Genomic DNA, 21,880 nt, shown 5'->3' with positions numbered 1-21,880 from the left:
CCCTGTATAACCTGAACAGAAGGATCATGCTCCAGAATAACCTAATTTCTCTTTCCACTGTGAAGAGGACTTATTTTTAGACAAACCTGTTGATGGAAAAGGATGAGTGCTGCTGCTGAACACATTTTGCCAGCCAGCCTGTGAGTGGTTCTCTAATGCAGTGTGCAGTGGCGCTACCTGCCAGCATAGGCTGTGACCACACCTACAGAAGAGCAAACTCCTGTTACTTGTGCATGGGCTGGTAGTCAGGGGGGATTGAGCAGGGGGCTGCCCTTTCCTTTGCCTCCCATTTTTAGGAAGCATCCACAAAAAGCAGTTTGCAATGTTGTCTTTAAAAGGTTGCAACTGGTTGAAAGGTCCCTTCACTTACACAGTGCCCTCTCCTGAACGTTCAAGCCCTTTTCTACAAGCTTGTGCACCACTCGCAGGTGGAAGGGGTAGGGCTGCCAAGGTGTGCACCTGCCACTTTTGCTAAATTCCCAGGTAGCCTTTTCAACCTGGAGCTGAAGGAACCTGACACAGAATCACTTTTTACATATTGGCAATTCATCAGTGGCTTTGTTCTGCCAGAGCTGAGCAAACGGATGATTTTAGCAAAATGTCCTGATGGGAGTGGGACATGCGCCTTCACTATATTTGATTGACTATTATTTAAAGAAGTTACTTCTGTGGTATATTCAGTATGTTACTGGGGGAGCTCAGTTTCATACAATTTCTCATAATGATCATATTTCTGGCAATTCCATGCAATTTATATTTAACTCCAATTGTATTTATAGTTCCCTCAAAACTTAATGAGCGAAGCGATCTTGGCGAATGTTCACAGAATTTGAATGTCTCCTTCCTGTGCCCTCCTGCCTTATGACCCCAACTCAGGTGTAAAAAGTTTATTGCTCAATGGACAGGGTCAAAAGATTTGAGAGTCAGATGCCCTGTTATAGTTCACCCAGAACAACCCTTCCTGACCTGGAGCCCTGTGGATGTGTTGGATTACATCAACCATCACCCCCAGCCACCATGGCTATTCCAGTTACTGCAGGATCAAATCCACTGGCTAGCGTGTGGCAAGATGCTTTTCCAGGATGGTGTGTCATCTTTATTTGAAGTCTGTACATCTGTAGGAGAATTCATTTCTCTTTATTGTCACTAGTGAGTTAAATTCAAATAGGCTTTGGGGAAACTGTTCTAGGATCACACTGCAGTGTGTAGCACATTGCGGTGGGATTTGTAGTTGGGGGAAGCAGCCCTTTGGCCCCTACACCATTTCTGTTTTGGCTTCCCTGATCTGAAGTTAGAGCAGGGAAAGCACTCCAGCTCTGGAGGGGAGAATTGGAGTTGTGAGCTCTTCTTCCCCTGCTGGCATAGAAAAAAAACCCATGCTGGCTGCCTCTCCAAGACTGAGAACATAAGCTTGAAGATGGGTAAAAGGGGGTGTTGCAGGAAGGAGGACAAGATTCTAGAAAAAGCCAGGATACAAATTTTCCTCTGGTTTTCCTAGTCTCCTCCCCCATGCCCCCCCCCCCCGAAACATTCCAGCTAGATGGGCAACAAAGCCTGTCTAGTGCAAATTGCCAGGTGTGGAAATGGGGAGGCAAAAATCAGCTTTTCCTTTTTTCTCATCCTCCACAACATCATAGAATAGTAGAGTTGAAAGGAGCCAGAGGGCCACTGGGTGCAACCTCCTGCTCAGTGCGGGACTCCAAGTTAAACCGTCCCTCTCAGTTGGCCGTCCAGCTGCATCTTAAAAGCCTCTAGTATGGGAAAGCCCATGACCTCCCTAGGTAATTGGGGCGCTTTCAGTCATCAAGGGCACACATTATGGGATTGTGCCCTAAATATGCCATCTTCTACAAACTTTAGAATCTAGACCAAAAAGCAGTATTATATTCTGCTTTATGTACACTTTGGGAAGTGTACATAAAGCAGGCAACTAATGAGGCTGCTTTATGTACACTTTGGGAAGCAAATTCCTGCTTTTCTTGAGCAACATATAGACAAAAGGTGTTACAGCTCCTTAGAGACTGTGGAGCTATTTACAATTCGATGTTATATATTGTTAGTATGGTGTGGCCCCTTTGGAACTCTGCTCAGGCAGATGCTCACCGGGGGTCTTAGGTAACCCACCATTGCTCAGTTTCAGCTCTTTACGCACAGTATGGAGACAATACTTCTGTGTGCTGAAAGGATCATGTAATTGTTATTTCTTTCTCCCTTAGCCACATCCTAAAATTGATGGAAGGCAATGTTCATTTGGAACTCTAAAAGGAGAAAAGCTGGCTAGGGGAAGGAAAGCAATTTGGAATAGAGAAGCAACACACAGAAGAAAGATTGAAAGCTCCTCTTCTTGGTGCTCCTTTATTCTAAATTGCCTCCTCTGGAAAAGACTGCTCTCTTTAGCAAATGTCAAAAGGAACATTCATTACTAGCACATATCCATAAGAAAAGGCATTTTCTACATTTGCACATTTATAAGAAATGCCATTTTGGGAAAGGGTTACTTATAGCAGAGGACTGGTAGGGAAGGGAGTGTTTAATCCTTTCCCTACTGGTTGATTTTCCATTCTAAGGCATCTCTCCTAAGTGGCTTTTCCTGGTAGCAGGATTCCAACTGTGTATGTATTCTTGCATTAGTCCTGGGATATGACTGAGAATGATGTAAGTCACTTTGAGTTCATTGTATGAACAAAGTGGGATATACATGTAATAAATAACTTAATGCCTTCAGCTATGGCGGAATCACAGTCCTGTCGCCAGTGCTGAACTAAGATGCCACTGTCAGTCTGGACAGCTTTTGTATATGGAATGAGAGGGAGATACGCTCTTGTCCTTTGCATCAGGCAGCAGAATGTCTTGGGCCAAACCTGAACGAGGAGGTCAGGATTATCCCATGTTGGGTAAATGTTTGTCTATGGTTTAGTTAAGTTGGAGGAGGAAGTCATAAACAATCAGTACTGGAATAGCTGGCCCAAATGTTATGATGCTGCATCTCAAGACTGGTACTCTACAGTGTTTCTGGCTTGTACCTTGTCTTTGGCATAGCCTTTGGTGCATTTCATCTCTAGTTTGTATTTGTTGGCACAGTGAGTCTGAAAACCAGAGTTAGTGATGCTTGTTTAATCTCCAAGGCCCTACAATATTTCATGGAACTCTTTTTCATTTGTTTTCTTCCTGGTTTAACCTGTTGCTTGCAGCATGTTGGTTTACTACAACTGGGTGGTCTAACTGGTGAAGTTGGAAAATGAAGCCTTAAAGCTCCAGTCTGTCACTGACCATTACACTCGTCTTCATGTTTATGTACCATCCTTCATCCAGAGAGTTCAGGATAACATACAGAGGGGCTACCCATTTTTATTTTCATGACATTCATGATAAAAAAATTAAGGCTAAACAATTCTGTTTTGAAGGCTGGCTACAATGATTAGAGGTTATTAGTTAGGAAAAAGGTGAATGAGGAGGAGGGGCAGAGTGAAGGTATGTTTAAATAGGCAGGTGTCGAAAGAGTAGATAGGAAAAAAAGACCTTCTCCCTTTCTTATACTGCTAGAACCTAAGATGATTCAGTAGAGTTAAATGGGGGCACATTCAGGAATGATGGAAGAAAGCACTTCTGCACATAGAGCATAGTTCATCTATGGGATTTGCTTCCATGAAAAGTCCACTAACTTAGGCAGCTTTAAATAGAGATTAGATAAATCCAAGTAATATAACGCCAAATGACAATCAGTCATGATGAGTCATGACAACCAACTAGGATCAGAGGCAGCACGCAACCACAGGAGAGGGCTAGTGACTGGTTCTTGAGGGTTCCTTTGTTGGTCACTGTGGGAAACCAGTGGAAGCAAACATTATGAAACTGAAGCTGTTGTACTTCAGGCACATCATGAAAAGGCAAGACTGCCTGGAGAAGACAATCATGCTAGGGGAAGTGGAAGGCAGAAGAAGAAGGGGAAAGCCAAATAGGAGATGGATCAATTCCAGAAAGGAAGCCACAGCCTTGAATTCACAAAAGTTGAGTGGGGCTGTCAAGGACAGAACACTCTGGAGGGCATCCCTTCATGACGTCACCATAATGGCACATAGAACAGCATGGGAAACAGGATGCTGGACTGTTTAGACCTTTAGACTGGTTAGATTTAGCAGGGCTCTTTTTATGCTCTTAGGTATTGATTCAAGGTGACCCAGTGAATTTCATGGCTAATGATGACCAAAATACTTGTTACATTAATCAAGAGTTTTATAAAGCATGCTTAATGCTGCCATTTTTATGTCGAAAGAAAAGCAGCAACGTGGTTCAAATCATGGTTCATGTGGCTCCATGGTCCCAGTGAGTCATCCGTCATGTTTTCTCTTGGAGCACCTGCATAACATTTGTATCCAAAAGTGCAGACCAGCATAGCAGGGATTCAAACCAAGTCTTCCTGATGACAGTCTTGCCATTACACCACAATGAGATTAACATGGTACCTTTAATAGCAAGCTATGTCTTACATGCAGGGATAGGAAACATTATATAGAGATTAAGTCCTTTCCTTGGTGTATTACATTTCTCTAGACTGATAAGTGCCAAGAAAGGATTTTGAAGTCAAGTAGATGGGTGCGTGAAGATGTTGTTTCAGTTTTTGCAGGGCCATTTAAGTCTTTCAGAGTTGCTTTTGGTGCATCTTAGTCCATTGCACACAGTAGATAAAATAACTATCCAGTTCATTTTAATTCTGGATCTTCCTTTATGTGCACACTTCTGGAATGTAAGCTGCTGCTGTGTATTTAAGCCTTAGAGGCACACACAGCTCTTCCATTAAACCCCAGTGTAATTCCTTTACCACCCAGGAGGCTACTTACAAATATAGCATGCTACAGTTATGCTATTGCTATGTTGATGCTAGTGAGGGCGATGACAAGTGATTAAACATACAGAGACTTCATTTGCATCTTACATTATGTTTCCCCAGGGAATGTATATAGGCATGTTTCCAGCATGGACTGTGCATCTATCAGCAACGCAGCTGACATTTTAAGTTACTATTAGGTAGAGGGAACCTAGGTTGTTGCTGCTGTTGTTGTTTTTTATACATCTCAGGAAATACAGAGCAACTGTTACTTGTAGAAGTTTCAGTATGAATCCAACTTCTTATTCAGCAAAGATGCTGTTCAGTAATGGCTGATCCTCCAGTTTACATAACAAGTATTTCACATCTAGTTTGAAAGAATACTCTTGTTACACTTACTAAATTTAGAGACTAAAATCTTGCATTCCAAGCAGAAAGATCATTCCCTGGAGACTCGTGGCAACTGGCACCTATCATCCAATATTATATCTGAAAACTTATGAGGATGTTATCCTCTCTTGGAGTCTCACATCCCAATATTGTGCCCACTCAGGAGTAAGATTAATTGAGGCTTACTCTTAGGTAATTAAGGCTTACTCTTAGGTACTCTTAAGTAAGTGGGCATTGGTTTGCAGCCCTAATCAGTAAGAATGTACAGGATCCAAGACTTCCAGCTTAGACTATTGGGCAGGATCTATGCCTAGAGTCTTTAGGTGTTATAAAAAATCTGGGCTAGATATGGAGCTAAGGGTCTTGCTCTGGATTTTTCATCTTGTATGAAATTGGAGTAGATGTGCAGGTTTAGGTTTGGATGAGACAGAGAAGACAGTTGCTCCTTCCTACTGCATCAGTTCTGTCACTGAAACAGAAGAAATCGCTGTCTCTGGAGCACAGATTTTCTAATCCTTATGATATCAGTCTGGCTGAAATGAAGCTCCAGGCAGTGCTTAATTGCATATCTGTAGAGTACAGAGGTGAAAGTCACATCCGCTAGTTTCAACTTCTCAGGGAATCAACAGTAAGAACTCCAGCAAGCCTTGTTCATATGCCTTTTTGAATATCCTTCAGTTGGACATTGAATTAGTCCCAGGGTGGAATGGTGTGAAATATGCCCATTCTTTCTTGAGCTACTGGGCGTGCTTCTGGACAGGGCTTTCATAGTGTCATTACCTTGTCTTATTCATAGATTTTTTCAGGGAATCCAGATGACAACATCATTCATTAACCCTCCCATGTTTATTCACCACTTCTTCTGACTTTTTTCTTTCCACAGAAAATATGTTAAAGAAACATAAGGTTGAATAGCTGCCTTCTGATTGGTAGTGGTAGGAACCCTCCATGCGGCAGCACCCGGAGTCATTAGAGCTAGCAGAACTGTGGCAAATGGGACTATACACTTGCTTTTGATGCCATAGCTGGAAGGGGTCTATGTCAGCATGATGGGAGGGATGCATCAAGAAAGGGCTGTGGCTGCAAGCAACTTTAGACCAGTAGCCAATATCTCCTTTCCGGGCAAGGTGATTGAGCGGGTGGTGGGTCAGCAGCTCCAAGCCCTTCTGGAGGAAACAGATGATCTAGGTCCATTTCAGACAGGCTTTTGGTCTGATTTTGGTACAGAGACTAGCTTGGTTGCCCTATGGGATGACTTGTGCCAGGAGAGAAATAGAGGAAGTGCGACCCTGTTGATTCTTCTGGACTTCTCAGTGGCTTTTGATACCACCAACCATGGTGTCCTTCTGGAATGGTTGGCCAGTGTGGGAGTTGGGGGCACTGCTTTTCAGTGGTTCCACTCCTACCTGGCTGATTGGTTCCAGATGGTGGCACTGGAGGGCTGGTGATTGTGCCATGGAGTCAATTCTGTCTGCCATGCTTTTTAATATCTCCATGAAACCACTGAGTGAGGCCATCCACAGGTGTAGGCTGAGGTGTCACCAGTGAGGTGATGACAGCCAGCTCTACCTCACCTTTTCATCTGATCCAGGTGAGGCAGTGGCTGTTCTACACCAGTGCCTGAGTTTGGTAATGGGCTGGATGAGGGCCAATGAACTGAAGCTGAATCCAGACAAGACAGAGGTTCTGTTGGTGGGCATTCCCACACTCCAGCTGGGAAATATTCAACCTGCCCTGGATGGGGTCACCCAGACTTTGTCATTCACTCTCCAGGGACATATAGCTGGCTCCATTCTTGCTTTCTTTTAGGCACCAAATAAAAACTCCCCCCACCCCCCAGGCATTTGGTTAATTTAATTTGTGCTTTGTTGTTAATTTATATATTTAATTGCTTGTTTTGTTTAATATTTGGTTATATTTGGTCTGTGTCTTAAATATGAATCAGTATTATGTTTTATCATGTTGGATAATATTTTAACATTTAATTATTTTTTTTATTTTTATCTATTTTACTGATTGTACTTTATAAGCTGCTTTAGCATTTTGTAAGCCACTCAGAGAAACAGCTATTATTTCTGACTTCTATCTATAGGTTTAGCCTTTTAAAAAGATCACAGCTCTATCTGCTCCTGTGATATTTTTCTAAAGTTATTAACCTGACCTGAAGACCTGCAAGGCTTGGGGCAAGTTATAAATATGTCATTTAATACTGGGTAAAAGGTAAGGTGCTGCCTTTGTGGCATTGGCCAAACTCATTTCCATCTTGATACTCTAAACTGTGATAGTAAATTTAACCATTTTTTGTTTTGCCTTGCATCTCTGAGTTGTGTTTATGACCTGAGGAAGAAGCATTGCTGTGCTGAGAGGAAAAATTCTCTTGATTTTACTGAATTACCTTCACTAGGTAAAATAGAATATGTTGTGGAAAGATTACACTATGGCAGAAGAGGGCAACAGGTGACCCTTCAGATGTCGTTGGGCTTCGACTCCCATCTTCCCTCACCACTTGCTATGCTGACTGGGACTGATGGAAGTTGTAGTCCAGCAACTTCTGTAAGGCCACACATTCCCCATCCCTGCCCAGGTGATTCCCCCTTACCACTTTGGGTTCACACGAGGGAGATGTGCCTGCCATTCCACAATACTCACGGCAGACTATGCGATTCTGTTTTGTCCAGAGCAACCCAAGATCCGACTGCCACGCTTCTTGAGGGACTTGTACATGAGGACTGTGGGAGAATCGGTGAACCTGATGGTCCCTTTTCGGGTATGTGGGTCACTGTTCTTATTCAGTGGCTGTTTAATCTTTTCATCTTCTTCTGAAGAGAAGCCTTTGATTAAGAGGCAAGAAGCTAACAATAGTAGATAAACCAAAGTAAGAGTTGCAGAAGAGAGCAAGTTTCATAGGGCCTGGGGGACAGGTGCACTGACTTAAATGAGAACCTATCAGCCCTTTAGCACTTGCCTGTGGAGTGAATAGTGAGGTGGATAGAGGAGAAATGGACCTGGACCAAAAGCAGTTTCAAGCCTGAGAAGAAATTTGTATTGCGATTAAACAGGGTACTTCACAAGTCATTCAGTTCCAAGCTATAAAGTCTCACCCTGCCTAAGCACATTTTACAAAAGCATGATATTTCAAGTCATGCCAGATCCATGCCTTTTGAAAGCCTTAATCCCAGGACGCTGATAAAAAGACTCTTATAACTATCTGACTATTCTTGGCACTGAAATCTGGTGCCAGACCTTCTCTTTATCTTCATCTGATTTAAAGAGCTTTTACCTAACAGATTACCTCTATGCTGTAGTCAGACATGTTATCTGTATTGAGAAGACAGAAGCAATATGTTTCAGTCGAGCAATGGAGTGAGGGTTTATAGTCCAGAGCTTAAAATAGCTCTTTACCAAAAATAGCAAGTACAAGCCATATGTAGTGGCATAGAGAGGCTTGGAAGAGGGTATAGCATGCCATGCATTTCCTTGATATTTGTAGACGGATGCTATTATGGATCTAGGCTCCACCCTTGAAGGGACAGCTGCCAGAAGCAACTGCATTTGCCACACATTCATGTGAGTTCCAGCTGTCCCTAGATTTTTGGAGGGTGTGGGTGACTTCATAGCCCACAGCTTTGAGGAAAATTCTGTGAAAAAAAATCATCTGTCTGGTGCAAATTTATATGCACAAGCAGCGGCTTTAATTCTATAACAGGACACTGCTAAGACCTTTGGAGACTCCTTATTCAAAGCATCTGAAATATGAGTGATGTTAAAATAAATGTGTGCCTGCAACTGCCCTGTCTCCAAAAATACTCCTGAAAAATTTGTTTTGTTTTTGCGTTTATGAGATACTAAATTATACCCAGCTAGAAAGTGGGAAGGAATGTATAATAAGTGTAAAGTTTAGGCTGCCAGACAGAATGACTGTGGTCATTTTGCACTAGGTTTTAGTCTTCTGAACTAGTCAGGTCTAGCCCTTGAATTGAATGAACCTCCAGTCCCTGCCACAGTCATCCTGCTCATTGTGTTTTATGGAGCACTTGACTCTCGTAGGCCATCATGAAAGACCACTAGCTGCCTCTTGCGTAGAAGTGTATTTGTAAACATTAGTTGCCTAGAACTGGAGTACAGAATCCCTTTCATCCCAAGGACTGAATTCCATTTCAGAGAAGCTCTTGGGAAGACTTTCCAGAGGCAAAAAGAGTGGAGCCAAAAATACTACACACACAAGCTTATTTTAGCTTAAAGCTCTTCCCGCAGTGTCGAAACCTTGGGAGATGCATATCAACTTTTTAGGATGGGAGGGGGGCAGGGGGAAGCTTCACAAAAGCTGGGAAACCCCCGAATTATCTTTGGTTGGAGAAAAGTGAGTGATACCATCTGGGGAACTTCAGGGGGGCGGGGCAGACTGGGACTCCTGGCAGGTTGAATTTGGGCCTCAGTTTTGAAGTTCTGCACCTCTGTCCTTGTTAAATAGAACAAAGGCAACTTGTACCAATTATTTTCCATGTACTTTTTGTAGGGGAAGCCAAAGCCACAGGTGACATGGTCCAAAGACGGCCAGCCGCTGGATCCCAAGAGAGTGGTTGTGCGCAACAGTGACAGGGACTCCATCTTCTTTATCCGAGATGCGCAGCGCAAGGATTCTGGAAAATATGAAATAAGTGTTAAGATCTTAGATGAACTAGAAGACAAAGCCACCATTGATCTAAGGGTGATTGGTAAGGACAATGGAAACATACAGTTTGATTGAAGGGAGATGAGCACAAATACTTCTTCTCTTGAAGCAACATCCTCTAAAGCAAGAGCCACAGAATTCCATTTTTCATCATCATCGTCGTCATTGTTGTTGCTGCTGCTATTCATTTCTGTACACCCCAAGATCTGAAGCTTTCTGGGTAGTTCACAATTGATCAAAGTAAACATATTAAAGTGCATACAATAAAAGTGCAGATGCAATAAAACCCTATGTAAAATTCCAATGTACAAAATTTAAAGCAGTTTAAACATTGCAAGCTATTCAATAGAAACTCACTTGTTAATGGCACATCACCTCATGTGCAATTACATGTGTGGAAGTAGATGGCAGTTTTAACATGATGCTGAAGAGATACTGTTGTGAGTGCCAGGTGGCTCATCCCATAAATTTTGGGTCACCATAATTTTGGGGTCACCACTGAAAAGGTCTTCCTCTTTTTTGCCTTTTTCCAGGACTTCCTTGGATTAGAAATCTGCTGCATATCATAGTGACTGGGTAGACTGAGGCCAAGAGAGGCATTCCATCAGGGTTATAGGTTAGGGTTAGGATTATTTTTCATAGGTTAAAACCAGCACCTTGAATTGGGCTTGGAAACTTAGAGGTATGTGAGCAGGCCAGAACTGGTCCTATATGTTTGGACCTTCTGGTGCTAGCTATTAATCTGGCTTCAACTTCTAAACAGTCTTAAAGAGCAGTCCAATGTTGAGTGCATTGAAATAATCTATTTTAGCAACTGCTAGAACATAGATTTCTGAAATCAGTCTATCCCTGCCTAGACAGGGGCATAACAGTGCCACTAGCTGAAGATGGTAGAAGGCACTTTGTGCCACTGGAGCCACCTGGGCCTCAAGTGGCAAGCAGAACCGTCATGGAGTAGATAGCGTTACTTTGCACTTGGATAATTTGGCACTTATGCCACAAGGGAGGTGTTTACTGTAACAACTTTTCTGTTGTAGGCTTGACTCCATTACATAACTGGGTAAGTCGACAGTGCAGGGAAAAGACACTGAAAAATTAGGAACCATTGTTCTTGGCATTATGTCTACACTAAGGTCAAGTGGTTGAAGTTGGGGCTGAAAGGGCAGTGTATCATAGATGAGACACATATTCCCAATTGCTTAAAATGTCTTCTTTCTTCTAGATGGCTACTCTTTGTTATCTGGTTATCTTTGTTATCCTTCCAAGGTAATGTGCCTGCATTGTGGGGCTTTTCTTTTCAGAGAGACCAGGTCCTCCCGAGGATCTGAAGCTGCTGGATGTGTGGGGTTTTAATGTGGCACTGGAGTGGAAGCCACCGAAAGATAATGGCAATGCTGAGCTCAAGGGTTACACAGTCCAAAAAGCAGAATTGAAAACTAAGGTAAGAATGGGGCACTTGAGAGATACAGACCACAAGCATGGAACAGCTGGGAGTAGACATTCTTACAGGGATCAGTAATGGGTGCTGTAAAGCCATTACCCTAACCCAGTGTTGGCGAACCTATGGCACACGTGCCACAGTGGGCACACACAGCCTTCTCTGTCGGCACGAAAGCCAAGTTGCCCCAGCAGCCAAGCATCGGATAATGGCGCACACAGGGGCCATGCACATGCTCAGAAAGGAGTCGTGGTGCCAGGCGATGACGTCACGAGCCATGACTCATTAGCTGCGACTCGTCCGAGCTTTCGCATGGCTGGTCAATGCGCTGCCAAGGAGAGAGAGCGAGAGAGAGAGAGAGAGAGAGAGAGAGAGCGAGAGAGCGAGAGAGCGAGAGAGAGAGAGAGAGAGAGAGAGAGAGATTTGCTTGGACTGGCTGTGAGTTTAGTTTCTAAACTAAAACCTCAGTTTTCAGGTTTTATTGCAGTGTTGGCACTGTGTGATAAAGAAGGGGGTTTTGGGTTGCAGTTTGGGCACTCGGTCTCTAAAAGGTTCACCATCACAGGGTTAGGGTTAGAAAAGCAAGGTGTCCTGGTATGATTTTGGTGGTTAGAATGTGTTTAGAATGGGCAGAAATGTTGAGCTGTGAAGAAAAAGCTACTCAAAGAAGACTTTTTCAAAATCACCCTCTTTTCAATAGTATTTGAGCCCTGTGTTAGGGTTAGGGGTGTGCACCAGGGTAGAGTTAGGGTTACAAAAACAAGGTGTCCTGGCATAATTTTGATGGTTGGAATGTGTTTAGAATGGGCAGAAATGATGAGCTGTGCAGAAAAAGCTACTCAAGGATGGCTTTTTCAAAATCGCATTATTTTCAATGGAACTTTAGCCCTGTATTAGGGTTAGGGGTGGCACCAGGGCAGTGTTAGGGTTAGAAAAACGAGGTCATGACTCATTAGTCGTGACTCATCCGAGCTTTCGCATGGCCAGCCAGTGCGCTGCCAAGGATATATATATTTGGTTGGACTGGCTGTGAGTTATTTTTTTCTAAACTAAACCCTCAGTTTTCAGGTTTTATTGCAGTGTTGGCACTTTGTGATAAATAAGTGGGGTTTGGGTTGCAGTTTGGGCACTCGGTCTCTAAATGGTTCGCCATTACTGTCCTAATCCATCTTAAAAAACCTATTAGCTAAATGCCTCCTAAGCTGTTTGTGGCATTATTTGCTTTACTTATAATATACTTTACAATATAATATACTTAATGTAGCACTTGGCATAGATTTAATTGCCTACCTACTCTTGTGTAAGGAAACCACAAAATCCTCCAATGCATCCTGAGTTTTTTGGACATACAAAGCAATAATATATTTGCAAAAAATAGCACCTCTCCTGGCTTCCTCTTTAGTACCTGAAAATTAAACTTTGGGGGGTCCACTTTTTAAAAATTCTGTAGTACTTACTAGAGAGCAAGGTTCATTCCTCTGATTCTGACAACAACCTATCTAGTGTATTATGCTAAGAATTGGCTAAACTCATTTGGTGGAATTTGCAGCTGACTGAGTATGGGCCCTTCATGCTTACTAAAATACTTGATCTATAGTGCCTTGTTGACATCTGAATACTATGACCCCTGGTGCACCAGTATAATTAGGATGGCACCGGAATATGTTATTCCGAGCATACATTTATGTTTCCGTTCATGCAGGATAGGCCAGGTTATAAGGCCATGAGTCAGTAACTGCCATGGTTAAAAAAACGGTATGCAACATATTGGGAGAAGCATTTAAAGATCTGTTCTACCTGGGGACATTGTCTATCTGGAACAGTGGGATCAATAATTCTTGCAAAGTGGGTGCTACTTTCAGAGGCATGGAAATTAGATTGCTATCCAAAACTATAAGGAGCTGGGAATAACTAAGAGGGTGGCAGCTGGCTAAGGTGGGGATGCAGAGCTGTGGGACAGATGGCCAAACTCTGTTAGGGGATTTTTTCCCCCTGAATGCAAATACTAGTTTGAGAGGAGAGGTTTTCCTAGGAACCACAGCAGGAATGGAGAAAGTTAAATTTCCTCTCTGTGCTTGATCTGACCCCATTGATTAACAGCTCCCATCAGGCTGATGGATGGATGGATGGATGGATGGATGGATGGATTTATTTATTTATTTATTTATTTATTTATTTATTTGGACAACTTGTATGCTGCCCTATTCACATAAGCCTCGGGGCAACTTCCAATACATAAATAAATATATTTCTAAACAAAATACATAAAATACTGGCAACATCCTGGTAACAGATTTAAAATCAATAAATAAAATCAACAGTTAAAGTAACGTTTAAATAAAAAGGTCTTGGCCTGGCGTTGAAAAACAAATAACAACGGCGCCAGGCGGATCTCTCTGGGGAGCGCATTCCATAGATTGGGTGCCACCGCAGAGACAGCCCTCCTTCGGGTACTCACCTTCCTAATATCTTTCACAGAGGGCTCCCAGAGAAGGGCCTCTGCCACCGATCTCAAGGGGTGGGAGGGCACATATGGACACAGTCGCTCCTTTAGGTAACCAGGTCCCAAGCCGTTTAGGGCTTTGTAGGTGATAACCAGCACCTTGAATTGGGCCTGGACTTCAATGGGAAGCCAGTGAAGCTGACGGAGGACAGCTTACATTTTACATTTACATTTTTAACATTCTACATTAAATGTACAGAAATGTATCTAGTCATATCTAGGCTGCTGATAGGTAAGAATTTGCAAAGAAAAACACAGGTTGAGAATAAGACTGAGAAACCATAGCTTGATTCCTGGAAATTTTCTTTCCTCTGGCTTTTCTGAGGAATTCTAAACACTCTCTTTGCAATTCAAGCAGTAAGGTGATTTACACACAGTAAATCTTGTCCAGATTTGTTTTGAGGACTTTTTTTTTTTTTTTGCATTCTCTTTGGCCTAAAAAGTTCTTAAGAACTGGTGGCAATGTGCATCAACCTCCAGACAAATTCCAGAGAAGATGATGTCATGATTGCTTGTACCTAATTTTTCATTCTGCAAAAATAGCTCTTTGAAATCCTTCGGAAAAGGTTTCCAGGAAGGAAAATTCCAGGAAAGCAGAATTCAGCTGCTCATATATAATATGGAGTTCATCCATTGAAGCAAGTGTCAGCTTGATTGGAACATGAAGCTAATGTAGGCATATTGCATCACAGACAACAGAAACAAAAATTGTGGTTGAACTAGGAAGAATTGTAGAAGTGTGACAGTAGACAAGAATACACATTTGGCCACTGCTAGTTTATGTAGTAGAGATTCGGCCAGGGACATGAACAGCAGAACTATAGGAAATGTTTGTTTAATGCTTTAAAAATAAATTGAATTCATAACATTATCTTGAATAAGAAGATAAATCAGGATCAAAAATAACCCATTATTTTTGATTAAAAAAAACAAGCATACAACCTAAATAACTCTCTAAATATATCCATTCTTAATCCAACAAATATTTCCTTGCAAACCTTTTCCTCCCTGATTCTGCATTGGCTGCACTTATTTCAGGCATGGCAGTAGGTCAACCTAGTTTGCCTTTGTAGCATAGGTTTGTTACGGGGGTCCTTCCAATCACAACTCCCAAGAAGAGTTGGAGATCTCTGCTATTTCTGGAAACCTGGAGTTGTGTCATGTCCCTCACAGAGCTGCTGCACAGAAGCACTGCTAGCATTTCTGGTTGTTTATATCCAGATACTCAGGTGATCACAGAATTTTTCTGGGATCATTGTGTATGTCACAGGTGGGGAATGTGTAACCCTCTGGATATCACTGGGGTACAACCCCTGTCAGCCCTAGCCAGCAAGGGTGAAGGATGCTAGGAATTGCAGTTCAGCAACATTTGGAGGGCCGTATGCTCCCCAACCCTGGTCTATATGATCCTGGAGTGTTTTAATTTTGATTTCATATTAGTTTTTATTGTTTGCAATGTTTCGTTTTGGAGCTTTAAGGTTTGTTAAACCTTGGCAAGGTTTATTCTAAAAAGTAAATGACTTTTCAATAACCCTTGTGCCAGTCTTTTTAAGTACAGTGGTCCTTTACATGTTTGGAAACAGGCACTCACAGCACAGGCCTTCTGGGAAGTACCCATTTCAGAAAGTTGCAGAGGAGGGAATCTAGGTGTTTTACTGCTGCCAGATGCACAAGCATTCCCCTTCGCTAAGAGTCAGGGGCCTTGCTACAAGGTCCAAGAAGTATCGCACTGCTGCATGCAAATACATAATCATTCGGAGGTTTTAATGCAGCATAGTGTCAGTAATTAGTATGGCACATACATTCAGGGAAAGTGGGAGAACATGCTGGATGGCTGGGAAAAGGGTCCATTTCCCGCACTTTGCTGGCACTGCTGCCTACACTGAGTCGTTTGCTGTGTAAAGAGGAATTCCAGTCTTGAATCTTCACCCCAATGCAATATGAATGCCTGTGCAGTAGGGAGCTTTCCTTCCTTCTCATTTTCTCTTCAGTTTACCCATTTAGATTATGAGCTGTTTCTTTCCTTTGACAGTACCTTTGGAAAATGTGGAGGTGTGAAAACGACAGGACTCAAAATTAAAAAATATGTTAAATGCATAGTTTTCCCAGCATAGTGGCAACTCAGGTCAGATTGGCTGGCTGCAAAGGTGAGTCAGCAATTCCATAGTTCTTGGCTTGGAGAAGTTTTAGTCCTGCTGTAGGTATAATTCAGCAAGCAATCCCTGGGGAGGCTTAGAAGGCAGCCTTGTGCCTTGAACAAGGGCCTGCTGGATGTTTCAAGGCTGGTCTTCCCTGCTTTCTAGCAATGGTTCACAGTTCTGGAACACTACAACCGCACCAGCTGCACAGTGTCTGATCTCATCATTGGCAACAGCTACTCCTTCCGAGTCTTCTCAGAGAACCCCTGTGGCCTTAGTGAGAGACCTGCCATCACCAAGGATGTGGCACACATTAAAAAATCAGGTAGGGACCACATCAGTATGCTGGAACAAACCCATCCCTTCTCTTCTAAGCCTGATGGCCAGGTTGGGTTTTTTAAAGCAAAATTAAAAAACTTTGAAGCTGGTTCTTCCTCTTATTCACAGTTAAATCTATTTGCCCCCTTTCCCAGTGGTCATGTACAAACCAGAAGCCTTCAACAGCCGGGATTTCTCTGAACCTCCAAAATTCACCCAGCCTCTGACTGACAGAACCACCACTCGGGGCTACAGTACCCAGCTTGTCTGCTGTGTCCGAGGCTTCCCGAAGGTGAGCTCCACTGTGGCTTGGGAACTCCCTGCCCATCTGCAGTCAGGCAGGATTCCACAGTAGTACAGAAAGAGCAATAGGAAGTGTGACCCATCCCTTTTATCATTAAGGAGAGGGGGATTGGATTAATTAGGGATGGATAGATCAATCTATTCCCAGTGCACATTTGCACATGTTCATTACATGAGTCTGCTGGATTTTTAATTTGCATGAAAATCCACATTTTTACCATGTATTACAATGTATTTTCTCTTAACAATGCATTTCTAAATGTATTTTATTGCAAAATTATGCATTTTGATACTGTTTTTTAGTCAAGAAGTGCAATGCAATGTTCAGAGGATTGCCAAGTCTATGAACAGCTCCATTCTGATCCATACAGTATTTCATTTAATTTACAGAATGTACTACTCTGTATCTTACAAGATTCAAAAACACTGAACTCTAAAATAACAGTAGCAGCAGCTTAGGAGGAGCAAATTAGGTCCATTTGTATCAAAATTGGCAAAGTCTAAATTGCTGAAGCATCTTTCTAGAGTCACTGTGACATTTTCATGCACCTATATTTGGTTGTGATGAAAGGACACAACCTGTTTCACAACAAATACTGGTCCTTCAGTAGAGTGATGCAAAAGGTAAGGCCCAACTAATCATAGAAGCCTGGATTCTAATCCTGTTTCTTCCACAGTTCTTCTGCATAACCTCAGGTGTATTACTTAGAGCACGTTCCTATTGTGATATCCATGAGCCCATGGATATCCATGCAGGAGGCTCATGGTCATCCTACTGAGAGTGGGAGAGCAGCAAAGGCAATCTTTTCCTCTCTGCTTGGCTAGAGCATCTTAGAAGAGGAGGGAAGAAGGCTGGAGCTGCTGTAGGCCACCTCATATCCTGCCCTCTTCTGCCTCCTCCTCTTCCCACAATCTGGAATGCCTCCTTTTATACCTTTTAACCAAGCTAGCTGGCTTCCGGCTCTGGCTGGGAAAGGAAGGCAAAGGCAGATAAGAGTTCTGATTTCCACAGGGCACACCCCAATGCATGTTAGGACAGAAACAAGTCCTACAACTCCTAGCTAGCTGGGGCATGCTGGGAATTATGGTTCTTTTCTGTCTAAACAGTTTCTCAGAAATTGGTTAAGATACTCATGTGTAATAGGAGCAGCTGAGAACATTCCTAGGTGCCGCCCAGTTTATGACAACACTAGGAGATAATCAGGATATTATGAATAGTCATCCCAGTGAGTCTGCATGCAAGAGGGATTGAGGTACAAAACAATGAAGGACAGAGGTTGTCTAGATGCCAATCAGAACTGGGGAAACTGCTGCCCACCTGGGGCCAATGAGCAGTGCCTTCCAGATGTCTGTTCAGATGTCTGTTCATCTCACCTATTTCAGTACTTGTCTTTTGCTTTAGCCCAAAGTGATCTGGATGAAAAACCAAATGGAGATTCGAGAAGACCCTAAATATCTAGCTGTCATGAACCAAGGCGTTTGTTCCCTAGAAATTCGTAAACCAAACCCCTTTGATGGTGGTATCTATACCTGCAAAGCAGTGAACCCTTTTGGGGAGGCCTCTGTAGATTGCAGGCTGGATGTAAAAGGTATGTATGTATATATGAAGTCTTCAGGCTGCTTGATCAGGAATATCTGATTTGATGCAATGCTAAGTTTTTCAAAGGGGATTTAAATGCTGCAGAGACTTGGAATCCTTTGTCCCCCTGTGGGTATTCCAGCTATAATCATGTAATGAATATTTTCTGTATTGCATCCCCCTGTAGAGACATGACTGATAGATATTGGGTGTTTGCTAGATGCAGTTTAAATCCGGTGTTCTGCATTCCAGTTGGTTGGATTGCTGGCAGCCATTTCCTCTTGGGACAGTCTCAGAATCACTTCATACAGTGTTAATGCTGCTTTTTAGTACTGATGGCCTTTCACACAAAACATCTTAGTTTCTCAAGGAACCATTATTCAGCAATGAGTAATAACTTAAGTGCTTGCCAAATGCTGCATGTTCTGTGTTGATTCATTAAGTTTCATTAAGAAGTTGACTCAGTACAAAGGAGTTGTCCAATGCTGTGGTGGCATCAGTCTTTGTATAGATCAGAAGAGATGCCATTTCCTGCAAGCTAGCTTAGTATAAATATTTAGCATTTATATGGCTATTTAGAATATGCTTTTAGAGTATTTGCATGCATTGTTTTGTTGTATCCTTACGACCAGCCTGTAACATAAGACTGCATTGTTATCCCCACAATGCAGGAGGAGGCAAAACAACACCAGGAACAAGTTCAGTTTCTTATGACACACAAGTGCGAGATGTCATACGACCTGAAGCAGAAGGACCTGCTCCTTCTCTTCTACCATTCTGGCTCCCCGCAACACACTCCCTGCATCATACTAGTGGCCGTAACACAACTGATCTCACCTGCCACATGCTTCAGTCAAAAGTTTTAAAGTCACTTTAAGCAGGAAATTTTAGACCTCATCATGGCCCTGCTGGATGTTTCCAGCCTCCTGCATGCATAATGGGAAAGCCCCTCCCTCAGCGTGAGGAGTGTGTGGGGGATGTCCTGGTGAGTCCCACCACCTGCGCTCATGCAAGCTGTCCCCTGCAAGCTGTGCTGGTGGCCGCTTCACAGTGGGCAGGCTGTGATGGGAGAAAAGCAGTTGCAGTGGTGGTGGTGGTGGGGGGGGGGGGGGTTGGCAGAAGCAGCTCAATATTGGAGGCAAATGGGCAGCTACCCTTGTGGCACAGAGATCCCTCAGAAACAGGTACATTTGCTCCAGTGCATGGTTTGCAGCTGCTGAGTGTCCTGAGGATCTCCTGTCCTCCTCCAGCAGTTGCTGTAGATTACTGAGCATCTGCCCTGCTCTCTGTTCCATCAGTCCTGGGGGCACCAGATACTACTGCTGTCCAGGCAGCTAATGAGGGTATGTGGTCAGCCACCCCTCCTGATCTGCCCAGGAGCCACTCCTGGGAGGGTTCATCCTGACGCCATGTCTGCTTGACCTCTGGTTCCGAACTAGAGGGAAAGTAGCTCTTAATTAAATCTTAGGAAACCCTGCATATAGACAGCAAAACCAATGTTACATGAGCTGGCTCTGAAAAAAAGGAAACTCTGTTCATTATTTATTTAAGAGAGAGGCATCAGTTAACAGTGGTTTGTGCTTATATTACTTTTGTGCCAGAAACTCCTGCAGCTACAGGTCCCAAATCAGATAGAGAAAGAGAGTGTGTATGTCTTCCTGCTGGCAAACCTAATGACTGAAATAAAGTGCCATATGTTCCCAGAATTCAGAATCCTGCAGCCTTGTAGGATTTCCCCAACATGACCCCTTTAAGCAGCTGTGATAGTAATTTCTCAACTACTCTGTTAATACCAAAGAGGCTCCTCTAAGTGGCCCTCTCCATCTGCAGCAAACTACCTGCTGAGTAGCCATAATAACCTGCCCAGAAAAGGCTTCTTGCTTGTTCTTCCTTGCTTCAGCAAATAGGTCCTTTCTTCCCTCACCCCAAATGTGAGAAGGCATGACTCTTACACGGCTGGAAGATAATGACATTTCACTCTCAGCTGACACTGTGGCTTCCTGAAATGTTTGTTCTAAACTGCCTTGTTGCAAGGAATGCTGTGACCTGTTTGGGCCAAGAGCCATAATGTTTATTTTTGCAGGGCAATCAGGGAGGCTGCAGGCCAGGTGCAAAGGTGCTGCCAGCCACAGGTTCCCTACCTCTTCCTTTATTCATGTGAATGTGGTAGGATCCTTTATGCCTCGATTCTATTTAGGCTCTCTTTGTACTGGTCACATCATTCCTGTATTTGGAGGTAAAGCATCACCTAATATCAAGGCCAGAATGAGGGAAACTTATTCCTTCCCCTGAAACTTCCTTGTTGCAAATAATTAATGAATGAAACTAGAGCAAAGCCCAAAAGAGGATTTCATGTGGTTAAACACCCTACTTTCCTGGAGCAGGAATCTCTAATACAAAAAGCAATTGACATTTATGCTGCAGAAGCAATACAGAGCATAGCCAGCTGGGGATAGAAAGGTTAAGAAACAAGGCTTTTCAAGTATCAAGTATAGTTTGCTCTTTCTATATACCTCCCTGGAGATTTGAATCAGCTAAGCAACTATCTGGGCTTTGCATTTTGTTCTTGTGGGGAAAATGAAGAAACATTCATAAAGGAGCAGCTACCCTCTGTTGCTCTGCAGCTGATCCTAATTGGCTCCCAAGGGGCCCAAGCCCCCGTGCAGCCCTTACTGGCATATTACACTGACATTCTTGCCAATGGCAGCCATAGCAGATTTTCACCATAGTGAAACAAGGTGTCAAAGCATCGTTCTCTTTAGCACCAGAAGTTCTGACTGGTAGGCTGTGTTTTTCTCAAATATTTTTGTATTCCATGGTGAACATTTTGTTCTCTATGGCATAATCATGTTGCCAGCTGGACAAAAAAGATGGATATTACATGAAGGGATGCATGAGAAGTAATTTTGCATTGCTAGGTATAACGTATTTTGTTTTCCCACAGTCCCAGAGTGAAGATGATGCAGAGAGTCAGAGGAAGAGCAAGGTGGGTTATCTGGAGCTCCATCAACCGGAGATCATCACAGCTTAAGCGATACCCAGAATGCACTGTATTCGAGAGTCCATAACAGACCTTGGAGACAACCAGACTCAGTACCCTCTGGCATTTCTTTCAGTGCATTTAGCTATGTGATGCAGGAGCAGGGATGTAGTGAAAGAAAGGGTGCAGAGTTAAAATATCCAGGGAAATTGTGATGGAGCTTTTAATACTCAACCAATCTCTGAAACAGAATTGAAAATCACAGGAGCTGGACCAGCAAGCAATTTATTTATCACAAAATAAAGCACTTTCATAATCTGGCATGAAACATTTACAGATATGCATCACATTAAATAGTGACAATTAATATGAAGAAGAAAAAGCCAGGAGAGACATAAAAAGAAATGGTTCTGATTCTCACTGCAACAGGAATAAAAGAAAGATTCTGATTAATACCTGTGTCATCTCTTGCATTCCTATCCATAAAATTCTGCCTACCTTTAGGTGGCAAAACAGCAAACTGGGCTACTTTTACAGTAACATATTTGTCCACATCATTACAAGAATGGTCAGCCTAGTACCCTTGACAAAAATGGACCTAACAATTTCTTGTCAGGGTTACAATTGTACATAATAAGCAGACTACTCACTAACCCTTTACCACATGGGAAAAATCTTGATCTGTACAATGCATTAGAATACTGCCCTAATTTAAATGAAAATTCATGGAGAAA

General features: G+C 42.9%; 1 protein-coding gene across 1 annotated transcript in view; it reads left to right on the top strand.

Annotated features, from left to right (window-relative positions):
• The window catches only part of MYBPH (myosin binding protein H), a 30,143-nt gene extending 8,972 nt beyond the window's left edge, over positions 1 to 21,171 (top strand). Inside the window, exons 4-10 of the mRNA XM_044447486.1 lie at positions 7,894 to 7,982; positions 9,732 to 9,930; positions 11,189 to 11,328; positions 16,132 to 16,291; positions 16,440 to 16,576; positions 17,990 to 18,176; positions 21,111 to 21,171. Of these exons, the coding sequence (XP_044303421.1) occupies positions 7,894 to 7,982; positions 9,732 to 9,930; positions 11,189 to 11,328; positions 16,132 to 16,291; positions 16,440 to 16,576; positions 17,990 to 18,176; positions 21,111 to 21,121 (923 nt within the window). The 3' untranslated portion in view covers positions 21,122 to 21,171. The remainder of the gene's footprint in view (positions 1 to 7,893; positions 7,983 to 9,731; positions 9,931 to 11,188; positions 11,329 to 16,131; positions 16,292 to 16,439; positions 16,577 to 17,989; positions 18,177 to 21,110) is intronic.
• The last annotated feature ends 709 nt before the right edge of the window (positions 21,172 to 21,880 follow it).

This window comes from Varanus komodoensis, unplaced genomic scaffold (genome assembly GCF_004798865.1).
Source record: "Varanus komodoensis strain SLA01 unplaced genomic scaffold, ASM479886v1 scaffold52, whole genome shotgun sequence".
NCBI classification, from domain to species: Eukaryota; Metazoa; Chordata; class Lepidosauria; order Squamata; family Varanidae; genus Varanus; species Varanus komodoensis.
This window is presented reverse-complemented; position numbering and strand designations above follow the sequence as displayed.